Raw genomic sequence first — 16,033 nt, 5'->3', positions numbered from 1 at the left:
TATCAGAATTCTTAGAAAAGTCTGCTGAGGCTGGAATAAAGGTTGAATTTTCGTTTTGGTTCCGAGGTCCGAGTAGGGCCAGCCCAGTACAAATTGCAGTTAAACCATTCAATAATGAAAACGAATTTAAAGAAATTTAGAGCTCTGAAAACTTTAGGCTTCAAAGATTGAATTGGATAATTTTAGGATGTGTCATTTTTGGCTAGGGGTGTAAATGAGCATACCACCATGCTCAAGCATGACTTGTTTAAAATATATCGAACTTGAACTTGACTTGGATTTTTTAACCAATGTCCACACAATTCTGTTAAACATCCAAGGATCGGACTGGCCTGCCAAAAGGACACAAAATAAAAGGGAGTGGGAGACTAATTTTCACTACAACTCTGTTTCCCTTTTATATAATTTCCCGGATGAATAGAAAGAAACCTAAACAGTAAATTCATAAAAATCACTGTCTTATACAAACATGCTCTAATAAATTTTAATTTAGTCTGGTCAAGTTCAGATTTAATTTACAGCTGCAATTTGTCACTCAATTTTTTGTAAAAATCCAAGAATAGTTGTGACCTGCCAAAAAGGACACCAAATTAACGGGATTTGGGGAACAAATTTTTACTACAACTCGCTTTTTTTCCTTTTTCTCAAGTGATTAGAAAGAAACCTAAACTGTAAATCCAGAAAAAGTCCAAATAATCCAAGTATAAGCATCAAGCGAACCTTGGTCCCAACACCCATTTTCTGACTGCTCACTTCTGCCCACATACCCCATCCATTCCCCCTCACTGCAAAGACTCGGCGTGGCTCTCGGCATAGCTCTATGAATGATCCATCTTCAGCTAGAGACCCTTAAATGCCCTCACATTGCGAAGGATGTTTCTCAAGTTGAAAGTCGAAAATCAGTATACTGTCATGAAGGGAGCCTTGTGCCAGTCAGTATTTACAAAGAGTAGGTTTCACATAATCAGTATTTACAGTTGACATAGAGAGAGGGACCATGGTCAAAACTTTAGGCTAGCGCTGGAAACAAGGGGAAGAAATTGCACATAAGAGTCAGTTACGTGCATCTGATAACTCTTAACAAGGGTCAAGGGTGATCGATTTCTCTAGTCTGAAAGCATCTCCTCCAGTTCAGGTTCCTCAGAGTTGACTGCATCATAATCGGCACCTGTTCTATTGTCAAACAGATCATTGTCCAGAGGGCCACTTTGATATTCATCCCCATCAGTATCAGGCCATTCTGGATCATCTTCCAAGTTTTGGACATCAACTTCTACTTCATCTTTTCTTGTTTCATTATTACCCTTACCATATTTTCTAGGTTCCACATTTCTCTTGCCCTTGGCCTGAGAATCTTCACATATGCAAGTGGATGGGTTCTCATGAAACTCACCCCTGCCTGGCCTCACTTCCTTTGGCTCACCCATAAAGCCTCTCTGGTATGTACGAACGTTAGCAGCAAAAGCTTCCCAGGTCATGTTCTCTTTGCTTAAGAACAACCGATAGAGTTTTTTACCATTTGGACGAATAGTAGGCTTATGGCCAAAATATCTCCTGCAAATAAATAAAAGCTGTGAAAATTTAGCAGACAGAGAGTTATCTCAAAAAAAAAAAAAAAAAAAAACCAGGCACAGAGAGGGGAAAAAATAATAAGATGAAAAGAGGAATGAAAAGGGGGAAAAAAAAAAGGCAACCTACCTTCGCCCAGCTAATATTCTGGCCATATTACCATTGTTGTTGGTGACAAAGACATCACTTTCATCACAAACTATAAAGTCAAGTGCAGCCATGCGAGAAGAAAATGAATAAAATGGTTCCAACTCCTCCTTGGTTGCTATTGTCTCTTTTGAATAGAAGTTGGGGAATAGTGCCTTAAGGGGTGCCAATGTTTCATCCCCTCCATACACTTCCCCTGATGCCACATAGATATGAACATCACTGCCATAACCCAGTGCTCTCAACATCAGACCAACTTCTTCTGGAGTAAGTGGACATTTCCCATGCCTCCTTGGCTTATCAGGATTGCTTATCTGCAGCTCAATCCCAAATACGTCTCATGCATATATTCTATAGATCTGGACTTAGACCCAATGGGATAGAAATCGACCCAATACAGACATCATAATCATAATCAGAAGACTAAAGTTTGGAACCAACAGGGGCCAATGCATTCTTGACATTTGCACGGGTCATAAATTTTCTTCTCATTTGCCTATTCAATAATATTTATTTTCATTTGTCTTCACTATATAAACCTAAACTATACACACCCACAACTTGCACTGTCTTGCACATTTTCATTAAAAGAAAAAAACTGGTTTTAGTCATTTTAGTTTTAAATATTTGATTCAGGGTAAGAATAAGATCATATAAATCCAAAAGAACATCGCTTAAGCCTTACATGTAAAGTCTTCCACCTCTTACGTATTGCACCCAGTTCTTTCCTTTCCTTATCTCCTCCACCAAAATAGCATCCTGAGAATGCAAGCATATCAGGTTCATACCTGTAACAAGAAACATTTAGTTGTATCAAGAAACTATCTCACAAGTAACCCTTAAAATTTGCAGAATATTAAATGTAAAAGTGGGGATACAAACTGCTACTTGCTTAACTGTGTGAAGAAATTTGAGGAGTTGTTTTAGTCTACTTATGAACATATACATGCATGTGTGTCTCTGTATATGTATCCAATAGATTTGAAAATGCATGTGTACAAATGTATGTACAAATAGATGGTTGGAACCACAGGCTCAGCATGTAAAGTTACAGTTCAGTCTAAAAATTGTTCAAGACAGGGAAACAATACTAGACCATTAAAATGTAACAACTTGACAAATTTATCTAGTTCTCTAATTAATTGATAATGGTAATCACAGAAATAAAAAGACAGACAGATTTACCTCAGGTGCAATGCAATATAATGCTTGCTTCTCATCCTCATTCGATGAACCAAATTTTCAGCCATTTTCCGTATTGGGTCAGTAAACTTTAAAGCATGGTAGTTGACTCTACATCTTAATTTTTGCAAATCTGTATCCAACCTGTTTGCAACTCTGTAATCAAACTTGGTGAGCTGAACAGCCTGTCACAGAATGAAAACAAATAAGTGCCTTTTCTAGAATATTTGGATACTTGTACAAAGATAATTCCAGAAGACATATCTCAAGCTGCAAACAAGCAGAGCTGCTCATTAAAGGCTCAACTCACTCGCTAAACTAGACAAGTTCAAGCCTGAGCTTACTCGGGCTTGGCTGTGAGCTTGTTATATATTATAAATCTTATTATTTTTTATAGTAAGAAATACTATGAATTTTTTTATAGGAAGAATATACTATTTCTTTTCTAACAAAATAGTTTTATCTATATTACTATAAATTTTAGCTTGACCTTGACTTGTTTACAGACTAGTCAAAATAAATAACCCGAGCTTCAGTTTCTATTGAACATTAGGTTCATGTTGGCCTCAAAGATTGGTTAAGTGGTTTTTTCTTTTTCCTTCCGGGGGGAGGGGGGAACCAAAAAGAATTGGGTAAGCTATAAGGAAGTGAAATGATATGATTTCTAAAAGGTAGAGAATCAGAAATATTACACGATCATACTTTTTAGCATATTTTCTGATATATAAATGTAAATTGAGAAGTTAAAACGTTTTTATTACATAAAGGAACCTTCATGAATTAAGAATTAGAGCATAGTGTAAGAAAATGGATTTTGATTAACCTATTAAATGAACAGGTTTGATATTTTGCAAATATTTTCCTTAGGAAAAACCAAACTTCTGGTCAAGCAATTCATCAAATAAAGGTCAGTTATGCCTTTCATGTTTACTTCATGTAGGATTCATTGCAGTTATGAAATTTTTGGATTTTCACCCAAAAGAAAAATGAAACATTCCCATCATTTTGTCCACAAGATTGGGCACTCGATAAATTTTTGGAAATATGATGTATTCAAAGTAACAACTGACAAGCAAAGTGAATACTAAGATACAAAATTTGAAAAAAAAAAAGGAGAAGTAAGTACTACTACAACTTAAGGGTAATAATAAAAAAAGAAGTTAATACCATATATAAGACATTAGAAGCTTAAGACAACTGAAAGCTTACATGCTTCTTCAAAAGAACAGGTAATACACGCTTCTGATAACATCTTTCATTACACTTCCTTGGGACACGCATAGTATATGGAGTCCATGTTTTACCTCCCTTTCTTGGTAGCTGCTTGACAATTTTAACATCTTTTGACAGAAACGATATAAACCAATCAACATCAAAGATCTCTGAAAAGTTACTGCACAAGAAAAGCAATAGATTTGTCATATAAACTTTTAACAAGTAAAGGCATTTATATGTTTACACTTATAACATCTGAACAGGTTAATGTAATTCGAAAATCCTAGTGCAAATAAGAGGATAGCATACATATATCAGTAATGACTAACCTCACATCCTTCCAGAAAGACTTCTGGTCCAACTTGGGAACAAGAAGACTAGCATTCAGTATACGAGCAGCAACAACGGAATCTGTAATCTGCGAAAGGTATAGGTGCAGTAAGCTCCACACCAGAAGTAAAAAATTTATACCAATACTCTGTAACCAAGGAGCACAAATGTGATGAGATAGAAGTATGATCATTGTAGGGCACAAGATAATCACCGAAAATATATTCACTGGATGCCCAATATAAGAGGCAGCTAAACTAATTCCAGTGAAAAATCAACTGAATCAAAGCCAACCGACCTGTCACTAATTATAATATCAGATATAGAAAACCATGGATATCAACAAATAAGATAAAAGCATTGTGTCTACAGAGTTCTCACCAATGCAAGGAAAGAAAAATGATTAGAAATTCATACATCCAAGCATCAATATCTTAATCAACATCATGCAAACTCCTACTCTACATTATACTGCCTAAAATTTTCACCCTCTCGCTTATGCCATCAGTTTAAGAATTGGAGTTTGGCTGGAATCCAACATCTTCTCCAACATGCTAAGAAAAACATCAATGAACTAATTATGATCAGAATACTGCAGAAGAGAAACAAAAGTAAAGAAAGGTACCCCAGTTCTTTGTTGATTCAAGCCTCCACTGGTTGCAATCGCCAAGTACCTATGAGGATGCGTAACTGCTTCAACTTCTGCAAATATGAGCATAACAGTTATTTTGGGTCAAGTTAAAATACTATTGTTATTATGAACACAAACAAACAGAAGTGCCATTTTACAAAGCATATGAAATAACTATATAATAGTAGAAGAATGATTGAAACAAGATTTAGTTAGTTGAAAGAGTGAATTCCAAAACCCTAGATCTTGGTATACTGAAAATGGAAGCTACGGTTTCCAAATATCAAACCGAAAGGGAATTGTAATAAAGGTCAAAAAGAAAGTGGAATAATATACGCACTTGGAAACTTGTTGCTGGCATTGCTGCATCCATAGTACAAGTTGGAATTCCTGGAACTCCAGAGATTACGATCCGATCTGCGTCCACCACCGCTCTGATTTTGAACAAGTAATTGAAAAGCGTAAAAATCTAACTAAAGCTAGCATTGGCTTGAAATTGAAAACAAGTACAAATTGGAAAGAAAAAAAGCCCTAACCGGCACGCGAAACACCGAAACTCGAACGGCATCGTCCACGCCAACATTGAACTGCAATGCAAGCAGAATATGAAATGAAGCTAAAATCCAGTCACATGAATGCGAGAGAGAGAGAGAGAGAGAGAGAGAGAGAGAGAGTACCTGAGAGTGTTGGTGAGGTGGTTGATGGAGAGGGATGGGAGGAGCAAGAAAGGAGAGAATAGCGAAGAGGATGAAAAGCACTAAGAAGATTGCGGAAATGAGGGGAATAAGAAAGCGAAAGCGGTGGTAGGAGTGGTGGGAGCGGCGGCGCTGAAAAGCCATTGGATTGGATTGGAGAGAGCAAAGAAAGAAAAGAGATAGAGAAGAGAGCTATGAATATGAATGAGGTATAAAGTGCTGCTGCTGCTGCTACCAAGTTACCAAGTTACCAAGTGATTCCAACATGAAATTGGGTGGTCAAGCCAGTCAGTCAGTCAGTCAGTCAGTCAGTGCCAAGAAGAGCTACTTTTGTTTCTGGCCTTTCGACCCCGCCCACTGGTTTCTTCCATCCAGTTGGGGTTCGGAAGGCGTGGCCTGGCAGCCTGGCAGCCTGGCAGCCACTCTGCTCTCGTGTCTTTCCTAATTAATCAAATATCACTCTTTTCTGCACGTGCTTCATCCATTTCAATTTCATCAACTTTTTTTTCCTTCAAAACAACAAAAACAGAGATGGGAGGTTCCTTGTGTCTTTCTTCAAAGCTCAGTTCATGGCCCCAATTTTTAAACATCTTCAAGATTATCATTCAACATGGACCCTTCCAAATGCTTACCAAATGCCTAATGGCCCATGAATTGGCCACCACAACATCTACAACTTATTACTTATGTGTTGTAATTTGGTACCACACCCAATTGAGCATTTAAGCATGTACAACTTGAATTGGGACACGCAATGAATCAATGGTTATGATTGAAAATGACCCTATTCAATTCTTGATGGACGGTGGCCCAAAACCACATAACCAAAGCGATGAAGGATATCACACCACACGTTCACAACCATCAGAATCCGATCAATAGTCAATAACTCAATACGGACATCTCTCAATGCATTATCCAATACCGCAGCCGCATGGTGCTTTCCATGGACCATAGTCTACACACATTTAACATTTTATGCACACGTGCAAACCCTCATCCCTACACTCTCCTTGTGTGTTTTTTGTTTCTGTTTTTGTGGGTTGTCGTTGTTTCTGGTTAATGGCAACAGTATAGGAAAGATTTTAGGAAATAAGGGTGTCCGCCAAAGTAAGTATTAAGATTTCCAAGTTTATTGGATTGGATTGGATTCTGTGGAGGCGAGGCAGCTGAGTGAGATGTATTCCTTGGCGGTGAAACCCTTTTTTATTGTACCAAAATTTTCTTCGTCCTCTTCGTCTTCTTCTTCTTCCCCTTTGCATTGTTGCGCTGGTTCGTGTTCTTCTTCGGTCAGCTTCCCAGTAAAGACGAAAAATAAAGAAAACAGGTTTTCTTTGAGACTTCACGCTTACGAGTCTTCAAAGAGCGATAGTCCCAATACCTCTAGTGATTCGAAGCCTCCCAACGGCACTCTGGTACTCTTTTCTCTCCCACAATTCACAATTGGTGGCGTTTTGATGCCTCTCTCTCCCTCTATTATAATGTCTATTGTCTATGGCTCTATTAATTTTATTTTGTTGGTGCAACATTGGTCATTGTTATTCTAGTTGCTATTTACTAGCCACTATCATTATGCGTCATGGGAGAGGAGGGCCATTGTTTATCCAAAACAAAAAATCTTATTTTGTTTCTATGTCATGAAACAAATGATATGGATGATGGTATCCTTAGATAGTAACAATACGACTTCGTTATGGTTAATGGGTTTCATTCACTGCTTAATCATGAAGCCCAAGGCCATCAAATTTAGGCTTTGATTCAAGGTGTCTGCTTTCTTTTTGGCAATGTCTATTTGAAACAAATATATGATTGCCCTTGCTAGCTCATATGGTTGATTAAATTTCTTAGCTGCTTTCTTGGATTCAACAGCCAAAGAGCAGGAGAGAAATTCTCCTGGAGTATGTCAAAAATGTGCAGCCAGAATTCATGGAGCTGTTTGTAAAAAGAGCACCCCAGCAGGTAATTTATATGTCTTTGGTACAAATGCATACGATTTTAATGTTGATGAAAGGATAGAGGCTATCTATTTCTATTTCCATGCCTTCTCTGCAGAAATGAAAACATTTTTCACGGTTACTCGTGTAGGTGGTTGATGCAATGCGCCAAACAGTGACAAACATGATTGGAACACTACCCCCACAATTTTTTGCAGTGACAGTCACCACCGTAAGTATATAACTATTAATCTTTCTTTTCATAGCCATAGCAGCGTGAGTTGATATGATCTGATGGGTTCCCTATATGGGTGGCCAACTGAAGCAAATTTTGCGTGCATGTTTTCATAATTTTTGCATTTAAAACTTTATATTCAGTGGGATTTGCTGACTTCCATTTCAGGTAGCTGAAAATCTTGCACAACTCATGTACAGCATCATGATGACTGGATATATGTTTCAGAATGCACAGTACAGGTTGGAACTGCAGCAAGGTTTAGAGCCAGTTGCCCTTCCTGATGCGCAAGATAAAAAGGTATCTTTTTTTTTTTTTTCCTTTTTCAATTTCTATATATGAACGTAGTTATCTGTTTGTCATTGAGGAAATTATTTGCTATATCACCACTTTCTGAAGAAAAACCTTATGGTGACAACAGTCTTAGACATTACCCTCCAACCTGTGTGCTTTGAGGAGGCTTTGTCTTAATCCTTATTGTATTTTTCTGATGGCATTGATAGTAGGCCATGATATCATAGTCAATGATCTGACCCCCATATTACTAATGTGCAAACTCCTGCACACCTGTATCCTAAGTAATATGCAGGGCTTGTGACATTCCAGTGATTGTTGATGGGCATGTAATATTCAAATATGTGCACTTTTAGCTACTGATTTTAATCAAGGCTGCTTCATTGTAGAAAATTGGTTATTCTGTAAACAACAAAATTTGTTTAGTTTAGTTATGTTGTTCACTCACTCATTGAGGTACTTCTGGCACATATTTTGTAGTCATTCATAAGCTTTTTTTTAATCATTCCATATTATTCTTTGAGAGGCTCCTTTATAAAATCTTTAGATGGTGCATTAACTTGATTCTGTGACTATTACAGGATGCACTAGATTATGCACCTGGTATGCAGAAGAATGTGTCAGGTGAAGTTATTAGGTGGAATAATGTTTCTGGCCCTGAGAGAATAGATGCTAAGAAGTACATTGAGTTACTTGAAGCAGAGATTGAGGAACTGAATCATCAAGTTGGTAGGAAATCTGTCAGTGGACAAAATGAATTGTTGGAATATCTCAAGTCTCTTGAGCCCCAAAATTTACAGGTGAAGAACTTCCCTTTTGCTCATCCGAAATACATTTTTGTTGGCTAAATACTTGGTGCATGGCTGGCGGTTGAGGTTTCTGCTAGATATCCATTCTGGAATCAAAAGACCAACTATTATTATTACTATTAGTCTATTACTAATGTTTGAGGTAAAGTTTTTGGTTGGGAAGATCCTACTAGTCAGCTGGGTCATCATTCCCAGGATATGGCAGCTAAAATATGTGAATTTTTTTATTATTTTACATTTAAAAAAAGAAAAAGAAAAACCTCATACTTGTTCATCATGAATCAGCCAATATTATTGCTTCTATATAAATATTTAATTATAAGGGGCCATAAATCTCTTTTTGGCCTCTGATTAAATGTCTTCAAATTTGTAGGAGTTGACAAGTAGTGCTGGAGACGATGTTGTGGTTGCAATGAATACATTCATCAAGCGGCTTTTGGCTGTTTCAGATCCCGGTCAAATAAAGGTTTGCCTTTGCATTGAGCTGTATTTAGCCTCTGATTTATAAGTTTCAGTGGATCCTTCCTGTAATGAAGTATCTTTAAAAGATTCCATAAATCATAATCTGTATTAAATAATGGTAAACATAAAAAAGTTGGGTTATCTATTGAGGCAGTCCCAGAACGAAGGGTTACATTACTTAATCTATATATTTTTACCTAATAGAGTTGCTGTGGGGGCGGTGGGGTTGGACTGTTGAAGGGGAATATCCTGAAAACTAGAGTGACTGTTTTATCTGCATTCTGGAGCAAAGTCATTTTATGAATTGGAGCCCCATATCTGAAATTATTCTTAAATTTAGTGATGGCAACGTGACTTGTTCTTACCAAAATTCTCTTGAATAATTGTTGAACTCTGGTGTCTTTGTGTTGCTACAGACACGTGTAACGGAGACAAGTGCACCGGAACTTGCCAAGCTGCTGTATTGGCTGATGGTGGTTGGATACAGCATTCGCAACATTGAAGTCCGTTTTGATATGGAACGAGTACTTGGGAGTCCTCCAAAGCTCGCAGAATTGCCTCCGGGAGAAAATGTTTAACCACCCTGCGTGGAATTGCAAATACTGCAAGTTCATGGGAGAGGGCTCAAGTATGCTGATGGTCGTCATAGTGGAGCTACTAGTATCAGTATGCATGCCTTTCTAATCTGGAGTAGCTGAGGGTAAAATAGACACATGAACGGAGGTGGGAAGTCGGGAAGACAGATGCCCAACATGTAGAGGGACTAAGCTTTTGTTTGGCAGCCACAGTTAGACCCTTTTTATCGTTTCAAAATTTACTGATTAATTCCTTGTCTTATCTGTGCTTCTAAATCTGCTGTACCATTGGCCATCAGATTAGAAATATAGTTGTCAGGGTCTTCTAACCGATTTTAAAAAAGAAGAAAAGTTTGTTTCAGGTAAAGATAGGTCAGGTTTCCCAGTTCAGGGACAAAAAGAACAAGAGAAAAGAGGCCATTTTTTTTGCTATGCTTATCATCAGTGGATTATTCGGCACGTGTATTACTAGTTAGAACCCTAGCTAACAAAACCAGAATGACAAACAAAAAATAGCAGTAAGAGAGAATAAAAACATAAGAATAATGTCCATCAATGCTTTTTTCCATTGCCGAAAACGAAAGCATGCCTCATAGGCCCAGTTAATCTTGTTTACCGCATGATTTCACTTTTTAAATATACAAGGCTACAAGCAATAACTTACAAATTAACAAAATGAAACCAATAACTATAAGGGCATGGCGCTGCCCCCACCGAGCTAAGAATTATATAGAGGAAATTGACAGAATATTAAGTGCTATCCCTTGCCATGGGCACCATCTTAAATTCATAAGGACAACAGCAAGGTTTTCTTTACAATCTTTAAAAGGCTGTACTATTTGTGATTCAGCTTCCATTTCTTCTTCAAAGATAAAGTCATTGAGAACTCAAGCTATGAACTTTGGTCATAATTAATCTATATCTCATCGGATCTACCAGAAATGTCTTGATAATATACGGAACTCCATATTCATAGGTTTTGACCTGATCTAATTGTCATTTTCTCAATGCAAGTACGGAACTCCATATTCATAGGTTTTGACTTGATCTAATTGTCATTTTCTCACCAACGCAAGTACGGAACTCCATATTCATAGGTTTTGACTTGATCTAATTGTCATTTTCTCACCAATGCAAGTTTCGCAATTAGACTTCTTTCTTATTCAATTATCTATTGTTCACCCTAGACTACCCGCCGCAATGCTGTTACTTTACAATTGTTTTGACATGTCGACGTCATTGATAACGTAATTACAGAGTATGTATGACTGTATGCAGGTGTCAAAAATTATTATGTATAATTATTACATTGAGATATATGGTGCAAATGTGCAATCAATTCATATGTTATAATTATTATGTATAATTATTACATTGAGATATATGGTGCAAATGTGCAATCAATTCATATGTTATAAAATGGGTAGACAACGGATTTATATTTGTAGAATATAATATTAATAATATTTATTCATATTTATTCAAAATAATGACATATTGAACTAGGGTACAAAGAAACAAATTCTACAGCCCATTCAACTTGGCTATCCCAACAACTACATATCATCCACTCAATCATATTGTAACACATAAATTGTTTATATCACATTGTAATATTACATTACTATACATAATTTTATTTTATGTAGGTAGGTGTTATGTGAATGAACACTATATATATATAATTGTTACAGCTGCCTAAGAGGACTGTCTATGTAATATTTGTTCATTTTTTAAGTTTGTAGTTTTTTTGTTTAACTTTGCCACTCTTTTTTGTTTGACTTTTCCTGTAGTATTTTTTAGTCAATACCTCTAGTTTTAAAATTAAAAATAACACTTGAAGTTAGACCCTTCATTGTCATAAATACATATTATGACCCAACGAAAAAGCTTCAATAAGTATAACATTGTTCTTTGTATAATTGTAAGAATAACATTATTCTTATTGAATTGTTAATCGTTTGTAAAGTATATGATAAAAATCACAAGATTTATAAAGTGCATGACAAAAAACATAATGAACGTAAATACTAATATGTTATTAAATCGCAACAATTTGTAAAATACATGACTAGAATCATAACAATTGAAACTATAAAAATTAAAATAAAACTTAACCCAAATTAAAAGCACTAAAAGTGAAATTTGAAGAATTTATATAAATATATATATATCATGTGATTCATATGAATCATATCATATTACAGTTGCGTTAACACTACGTTATTGGAGATGTATATATTATACATTGGCTGATTAAATAAATATCAAAGTCAATAATTTATTTAAAAATGATGGGGGATCCAATAATTAAAGAAAGAAGATGAGAAAGTACGTGGCTAGATATATAATGTAGTATATATATATATATATCATGTGATCCATATGAATCATATCATTTTACAGTTGCGCTAACACTACGTTATTGGAGATTTATATATTATACATTGGCTGATTAAACAAATTATTGACTTTGATAAGGTCAATTATTTATTTGAAAATGATGGGGGATCCGATAATTAAAGAAAGAAGATGAGAAAGTAGCTAGATAGATAATGTAGTACGTAAAAGGAAGATGATCAAGGAACTCTCAAGAAATATATATATATATATATATCATGTGATCCATATGAATCATATCATATTACATATATATATATTACAGTTGTATTGGAGATTTATATATTGAGGAAATTACAGATTTGGTCCACTTATTTTATACCTAGTTCAATTTTGGTCCATAATCTTTTTTAAGTTCTGTTTTGGTCCACTAATTGTTTCATTTGTTCAGTAAAGGTCTAGATTTGTGACTTTAAATCCTTTGGGTTGTGTTTTCTTCAATTATAATTGAACTATAAGTTATATTTCATCATTTCTTAGGCATAAAAACAAATTTGGAGTATTATAATCTAAAAGAATTGAGATTGGGTGAAGTTTGAAAAATTGACAGTTTCGGGTACCCTACTTTGGGGTCAATTATCTTGAGTTTTAGAATTCCAATTTGAATGATTTTTATATGGTTGTAAAGAAGAAATACATAGCTTTAAAACAAGTATATGTTCGCTGAATTTGGGTGAGATTTGATAGGATAAAAAGCATGCCAAATTTGAGAAAACAAATATGGACCTTTACTGAACAATTGAAACATTTAGTGGACCAAAACAGAACTTAAAAAAGATTGTGGACCAAAATTGAACTAGGTATAAAATAACTGGACTAAATCTGTAATTTCCTCTTTATATATTATACATTGGCTGATTATCCATTTATTGACTTTGATAAGGTCAAATATTTATTTGAAAATAATGGGGGATCCAATAATTAAAGAAAGAAGATGAGAAAGTAGCTAGATATATAATGTAGTAAGTAAAAGGAAGATGATCAAGCTAGGCACTCTCAAGAAATCTTAATTGATATATATTAATTGTTGAAGGTAGCTCGGATGGAAAGCTCAAGGGTGATGATGAGTATGGATGTCGAAATAGTGTCGAAAGAGTACATCAAGCCCTCTTCCCAAACACCTCCACACTTAAAGACTCACAAGTTTTCCTTCTTGGACCACTTGATGCCTCCCGTCTATGTTCCCATGATCTTGTTATATCCAGTGAGTGTGATACGATCATTGTCATCATCCCAAAGATCACAAACTCTGAAACAATCTCTGTCAGAAACGTTAAGTCGGTTTTACCCGCTTGCTGGAAGAATTAAAGACAATGTTTGCATTGATTGTAACGACGAGGGTGCATATTTCATAGAGGCAAAAGTCAACTCTAATCTTTCAGAATTTCTGGAGCATCCTGATTTGTCAATAATCCCAAAATTTGTACCCCCTGTTGCCAGTTCCCTTGAATATGGGACAGGAGCTGAGGTGGTTATGATACAGTTGACAAACTTTGGGTGCGGCGGTTTTGTGATTGGTGCCTTAGTTTCTCACATGATAGTGGATGGAATTGCCATCAGCACCTTTCTTAAAGCTTGGGCTGCCACATGTAAACTCCGCAAGGATGGTGATGATGGTGAATTAATAATGCCTAATTTTGATGCTGGTCCAACAATGTTTCCGCCGAATGCATATGGCGCACACCCAAAAGAAGCAAGCATGAGGGCTTTGTACAGGCGCTTTGCCAAGAAAGGAAGGTGCGTGACAACCAGATTTGTATTCGATGCCTCAGCTGTAGCCAAGCTTAAAGAGAGAGCCAGCAGCTCAAGTATGCAAAATCCAAGTCGCGTGGAGGCGATTTCAGCATTCATCTGGAAATGCGCTATGGCTGCTTGGAATAAGACCGCCAAGGCCACTAGTACTAGTCGACCAAGTTTGATAACCCATGCAGTCAATTTGCGTCGAAGAGCGGCGCCACCCTTAACAGAAAATTGTATTGGAAATTTCGTTTGTTTGGCAGCGGCACTGTGGACTAGAGCTGATCATCACGGAGTCGGAGATGAGGAGGAGGAGTTGGAGTTGTCAAGGTTGGTGAGCAAGATGAGGGAAGCAACTACAAAATTCAATGGGGAGCTGGTGGGAAAGCTACAAGGGCAAGGAGGGGTGGCCAATATTGTTAATGTTTTCCAAGAGATGGGCGAGGCTATCTCATCCGAGATGGATTTTATTGGGTATACCAGCATTGCCTATTCTGGTGTGTATGATGCCGATTTTGGTTGGGGAAAGCCTAAGTGGGTCATTCCTGTTCATGAGATCTACCACGAGCCCTTTTTCGTCAACGTCGTCCGTTTAATGGATACAGGCGGGGGCAATGGATTTGAAGCTTGGATTTCTTTAGGTCAAGATGAAATGGCTTTTTTAGAACGCGATCAGGACTTGCTTGCTTTCGCTTCTCTCAATCCTAGTCCTCTGCAACCATCTCATTTATGATCCATCATCATCACTTAAAAACCAAAATCACCAATTCACTATGGTGTAAATTAGGGTTTTAATCTGTACGTTGTCTGTTGTGGGCTGATCGAGCTTCTTGTTCTGGGTCTAGGCGTGAGCCTTCAATTGGTTCCCTGTTGTTTCTGTTTTACTTTTGGCTTTCTGTTTTTCTTTCGGCTTTCTGCTTTACTTGTAACTTGTAAAATAAGCCCATCAACAAGAGCCCAAATGCAGTCCGGGACGGTTGTATTGAAATTGAAATAATTAATTAATATTAAGTCGCGTTACTCGCGTACGTGTTCATCCCTGCAAATTGCAATGGTACGTTCTTGAAGATGTGCCCAAATTGAGTTGACAAAAAAGAAAAATCTCCCTTATATGTTGGGATACCAGAGGCCAGTTTACATGCCAATCATGATTGACAAAAATGCTACTGAATAAATCAAAAAGATATTCAATACCCGAGCTACAAAAGATACATGCAGCTATAAACAAAAGCAAAACTCATGGTCAGGCTCTCTCTCTCTCTCTCTCTCTCTCTCTCTCTCTCTCTCTCTCTCTCTCTCTCTCTCTCTCTCTCTCAACCATGTTCCTATCCTACCAGCAAAATTGAAATTGGAATAATAATATGAACCAAAGCTTCATTCCCATCATGGATTTCTTCTGTTCATGAAACAAATCTGATCTTAGCCAAAAGGCCGAGAAAGGTTGAAACAAATCACTATAAGATAAGAGTGTTGACGTCCAAACACTATCTTATCAAGCATCAAGAACTGGGAAGCGATGGTCCGGCCACTTAGGATATGCTCGTTTCTACAAGCTTATGCACACCGTGTCATGCTGCTGAAGGACCCCATTAAGGATGCATTTGAATGCCCCTGAGGAGAAAAATTAAAAAAGTTTAATAAGAACCTAAAAGTATTAAAAAAAAAAAAAAGGCAAATTACACGCAGGTACCTCAAGTATGCACTCTTGTTCACTTGAGTACCCCAATTAAAAAAAGTTGCTTAGAATTACCTTAACTACTGATTTTGCACACTCAAGTACCTCCGTTAACTAGTTCGTCGGAGAGGCCGTTAAGTGCC

General features: G+C 36.7%; 3 protein-coding genes across 3 annotated transcripts; 2 read left to right on the top strand and 1 right to left on the bottom strand.

The window, feature by feature from the left end:
* Positions 1-372: 372 nt before the first annotated feature.
* On the bottom strand, positions 373-6,369 carry LOC147277985 (O-fucosyltransferase family protein). Its single transcript, XM_086250036.1, has 10 exons — positions 5,752-6,369; positions 5,611-5,661; positions 5,415-5,508; positions 5,069-5,145; positions 4,443-4,531; positions 4,108-4,291; positions 2,902-3,083; positions 2,402-2,504; positions 1,699-2,030; positions 373-1,554 (listed from the first exon to the last, which is right to left on the bottom strand). The coding sequence occupies exons 1-10, from the start codon at positions 5,911-5,913 to the stop codon at positions 1,107-1,109; spliced, it is 1,722 nt and encodes a 573-aa protein (XP_086106162.1). The 5' UTR covers positions 5,914-6,369; the 3' UTR covers positions 373-1,106.
* A 427-nt stretch (positions 6,370-6,796) lies between these two features.
* Positions 6,797-10,439, top strand: LOC147277984 (uncharacterized). The gene is made up of 7 exons (XM_086250897.1): positions 6,797-7,184; positions 7,639-7,728; positions 7,855-7,935; positions 8,107-8,238; positions 8,814-9,032; positions 9,415-9,507; positions 9,920-10,439. The coding sequence occupies exons 1-7, from the start codon at positions 6,948-6,950 to the stop codon at positions 10,079-10,081; spliced, it is 1,014 nt and encodes a 337-aa protein (XP_086107023.1). The 5' UTR covers positions 6,797-6,947; the 3' UTR covers positions 10,082-10,439.
* Positions 10,440-13,520: 3,081 nt separating this feature from the next.
* Positions 13,521-14,948, top strand: LOC147277983 (epi-neemfruitin B 7-O-acetyltransferse L7AT-like). The gene has a single exon (XM_086250096.1). It carries the CDS (start codon positions 13,521-13,523, stop codon positions 14,946-14,948), a length of 1,428 nt encoding a protein of 475 aa, XP_086106222.1.
* Positions 14,949-16,033: the final 1,085 nt, after the last annotated feature.

This window comes from Dryas octopetala, chromosome 7 (assembly GCF_963921425.1).
Source record: "Dryas octopetala chromosome 7, drDryOcto1.1, whole genome shotgun sequence".
Taxonomy (NCBI): domain Eukaryota; kingdom Viridiplantae; phylum Streptophyta; class Magnoliopsida; order Rosales; family Rosaceae; genus Dryas; species Dryas octopetala.
Note: the sequence above shows the minus strand (reverse complement) of the source record. Positions and strands in the feature narration are given on the sequence as shown.

Excerpts from the sequence above, each read along its gene's own strand:
- LOC147277985 (XM_086250036.1), bottom strand. The coding sequence starts at position 5,913 with ATGGCTTTTCAGCGCCGCCGCTCCCACCACTCCTACCACCGCTTTCGC. Across the intron at positions 5,509-5,610 it reads TTTCGGTGTTTCGCGTGCCG|AGCGGTGGTGGACGCAGATC; the intron begins GTTAGGGCTTTT and ends GTTCAAAATCAG. Across the intron at positions 1,555-1,698 it reads AGAATATTAGCTGGGCGAAG|GAGATATTTTGGCCATAAGC; the intron begins GTAGGTTGCCTT and ends ATTTATTTGCAG.
- LOC147277984 (XM_086250897.1), top strand. The coding sequence starts at position 6,948 with ATGTATTCCTTGGCGGTGAAACCCTTTTTTATTGTACCAAAATTTTCT. Across the intron at positions 7,185-7,638 it reads AGCCTCCCAACGGCACTCTG|CCAAAGAGCAGGAGAGAAAT; the intron begins GTACTCTTTTCT and ends TGGATTCAACAG. Across the intron at positions 7,729-7,854 it reads TAAAAAGAGCACCCCAGCAG|GTGGTTGATGCAATGCGCCA; the intron begins GTAATTTATATG and ends TTACTCGTGTAG.
- LOC147277983 (XM_086250096.1), top strand. The coding sequence starts at position 13,521 with ATGGAAAGCTCAAGGGTGATGATGAGTATGGATGTCGAAATAGTGTCG.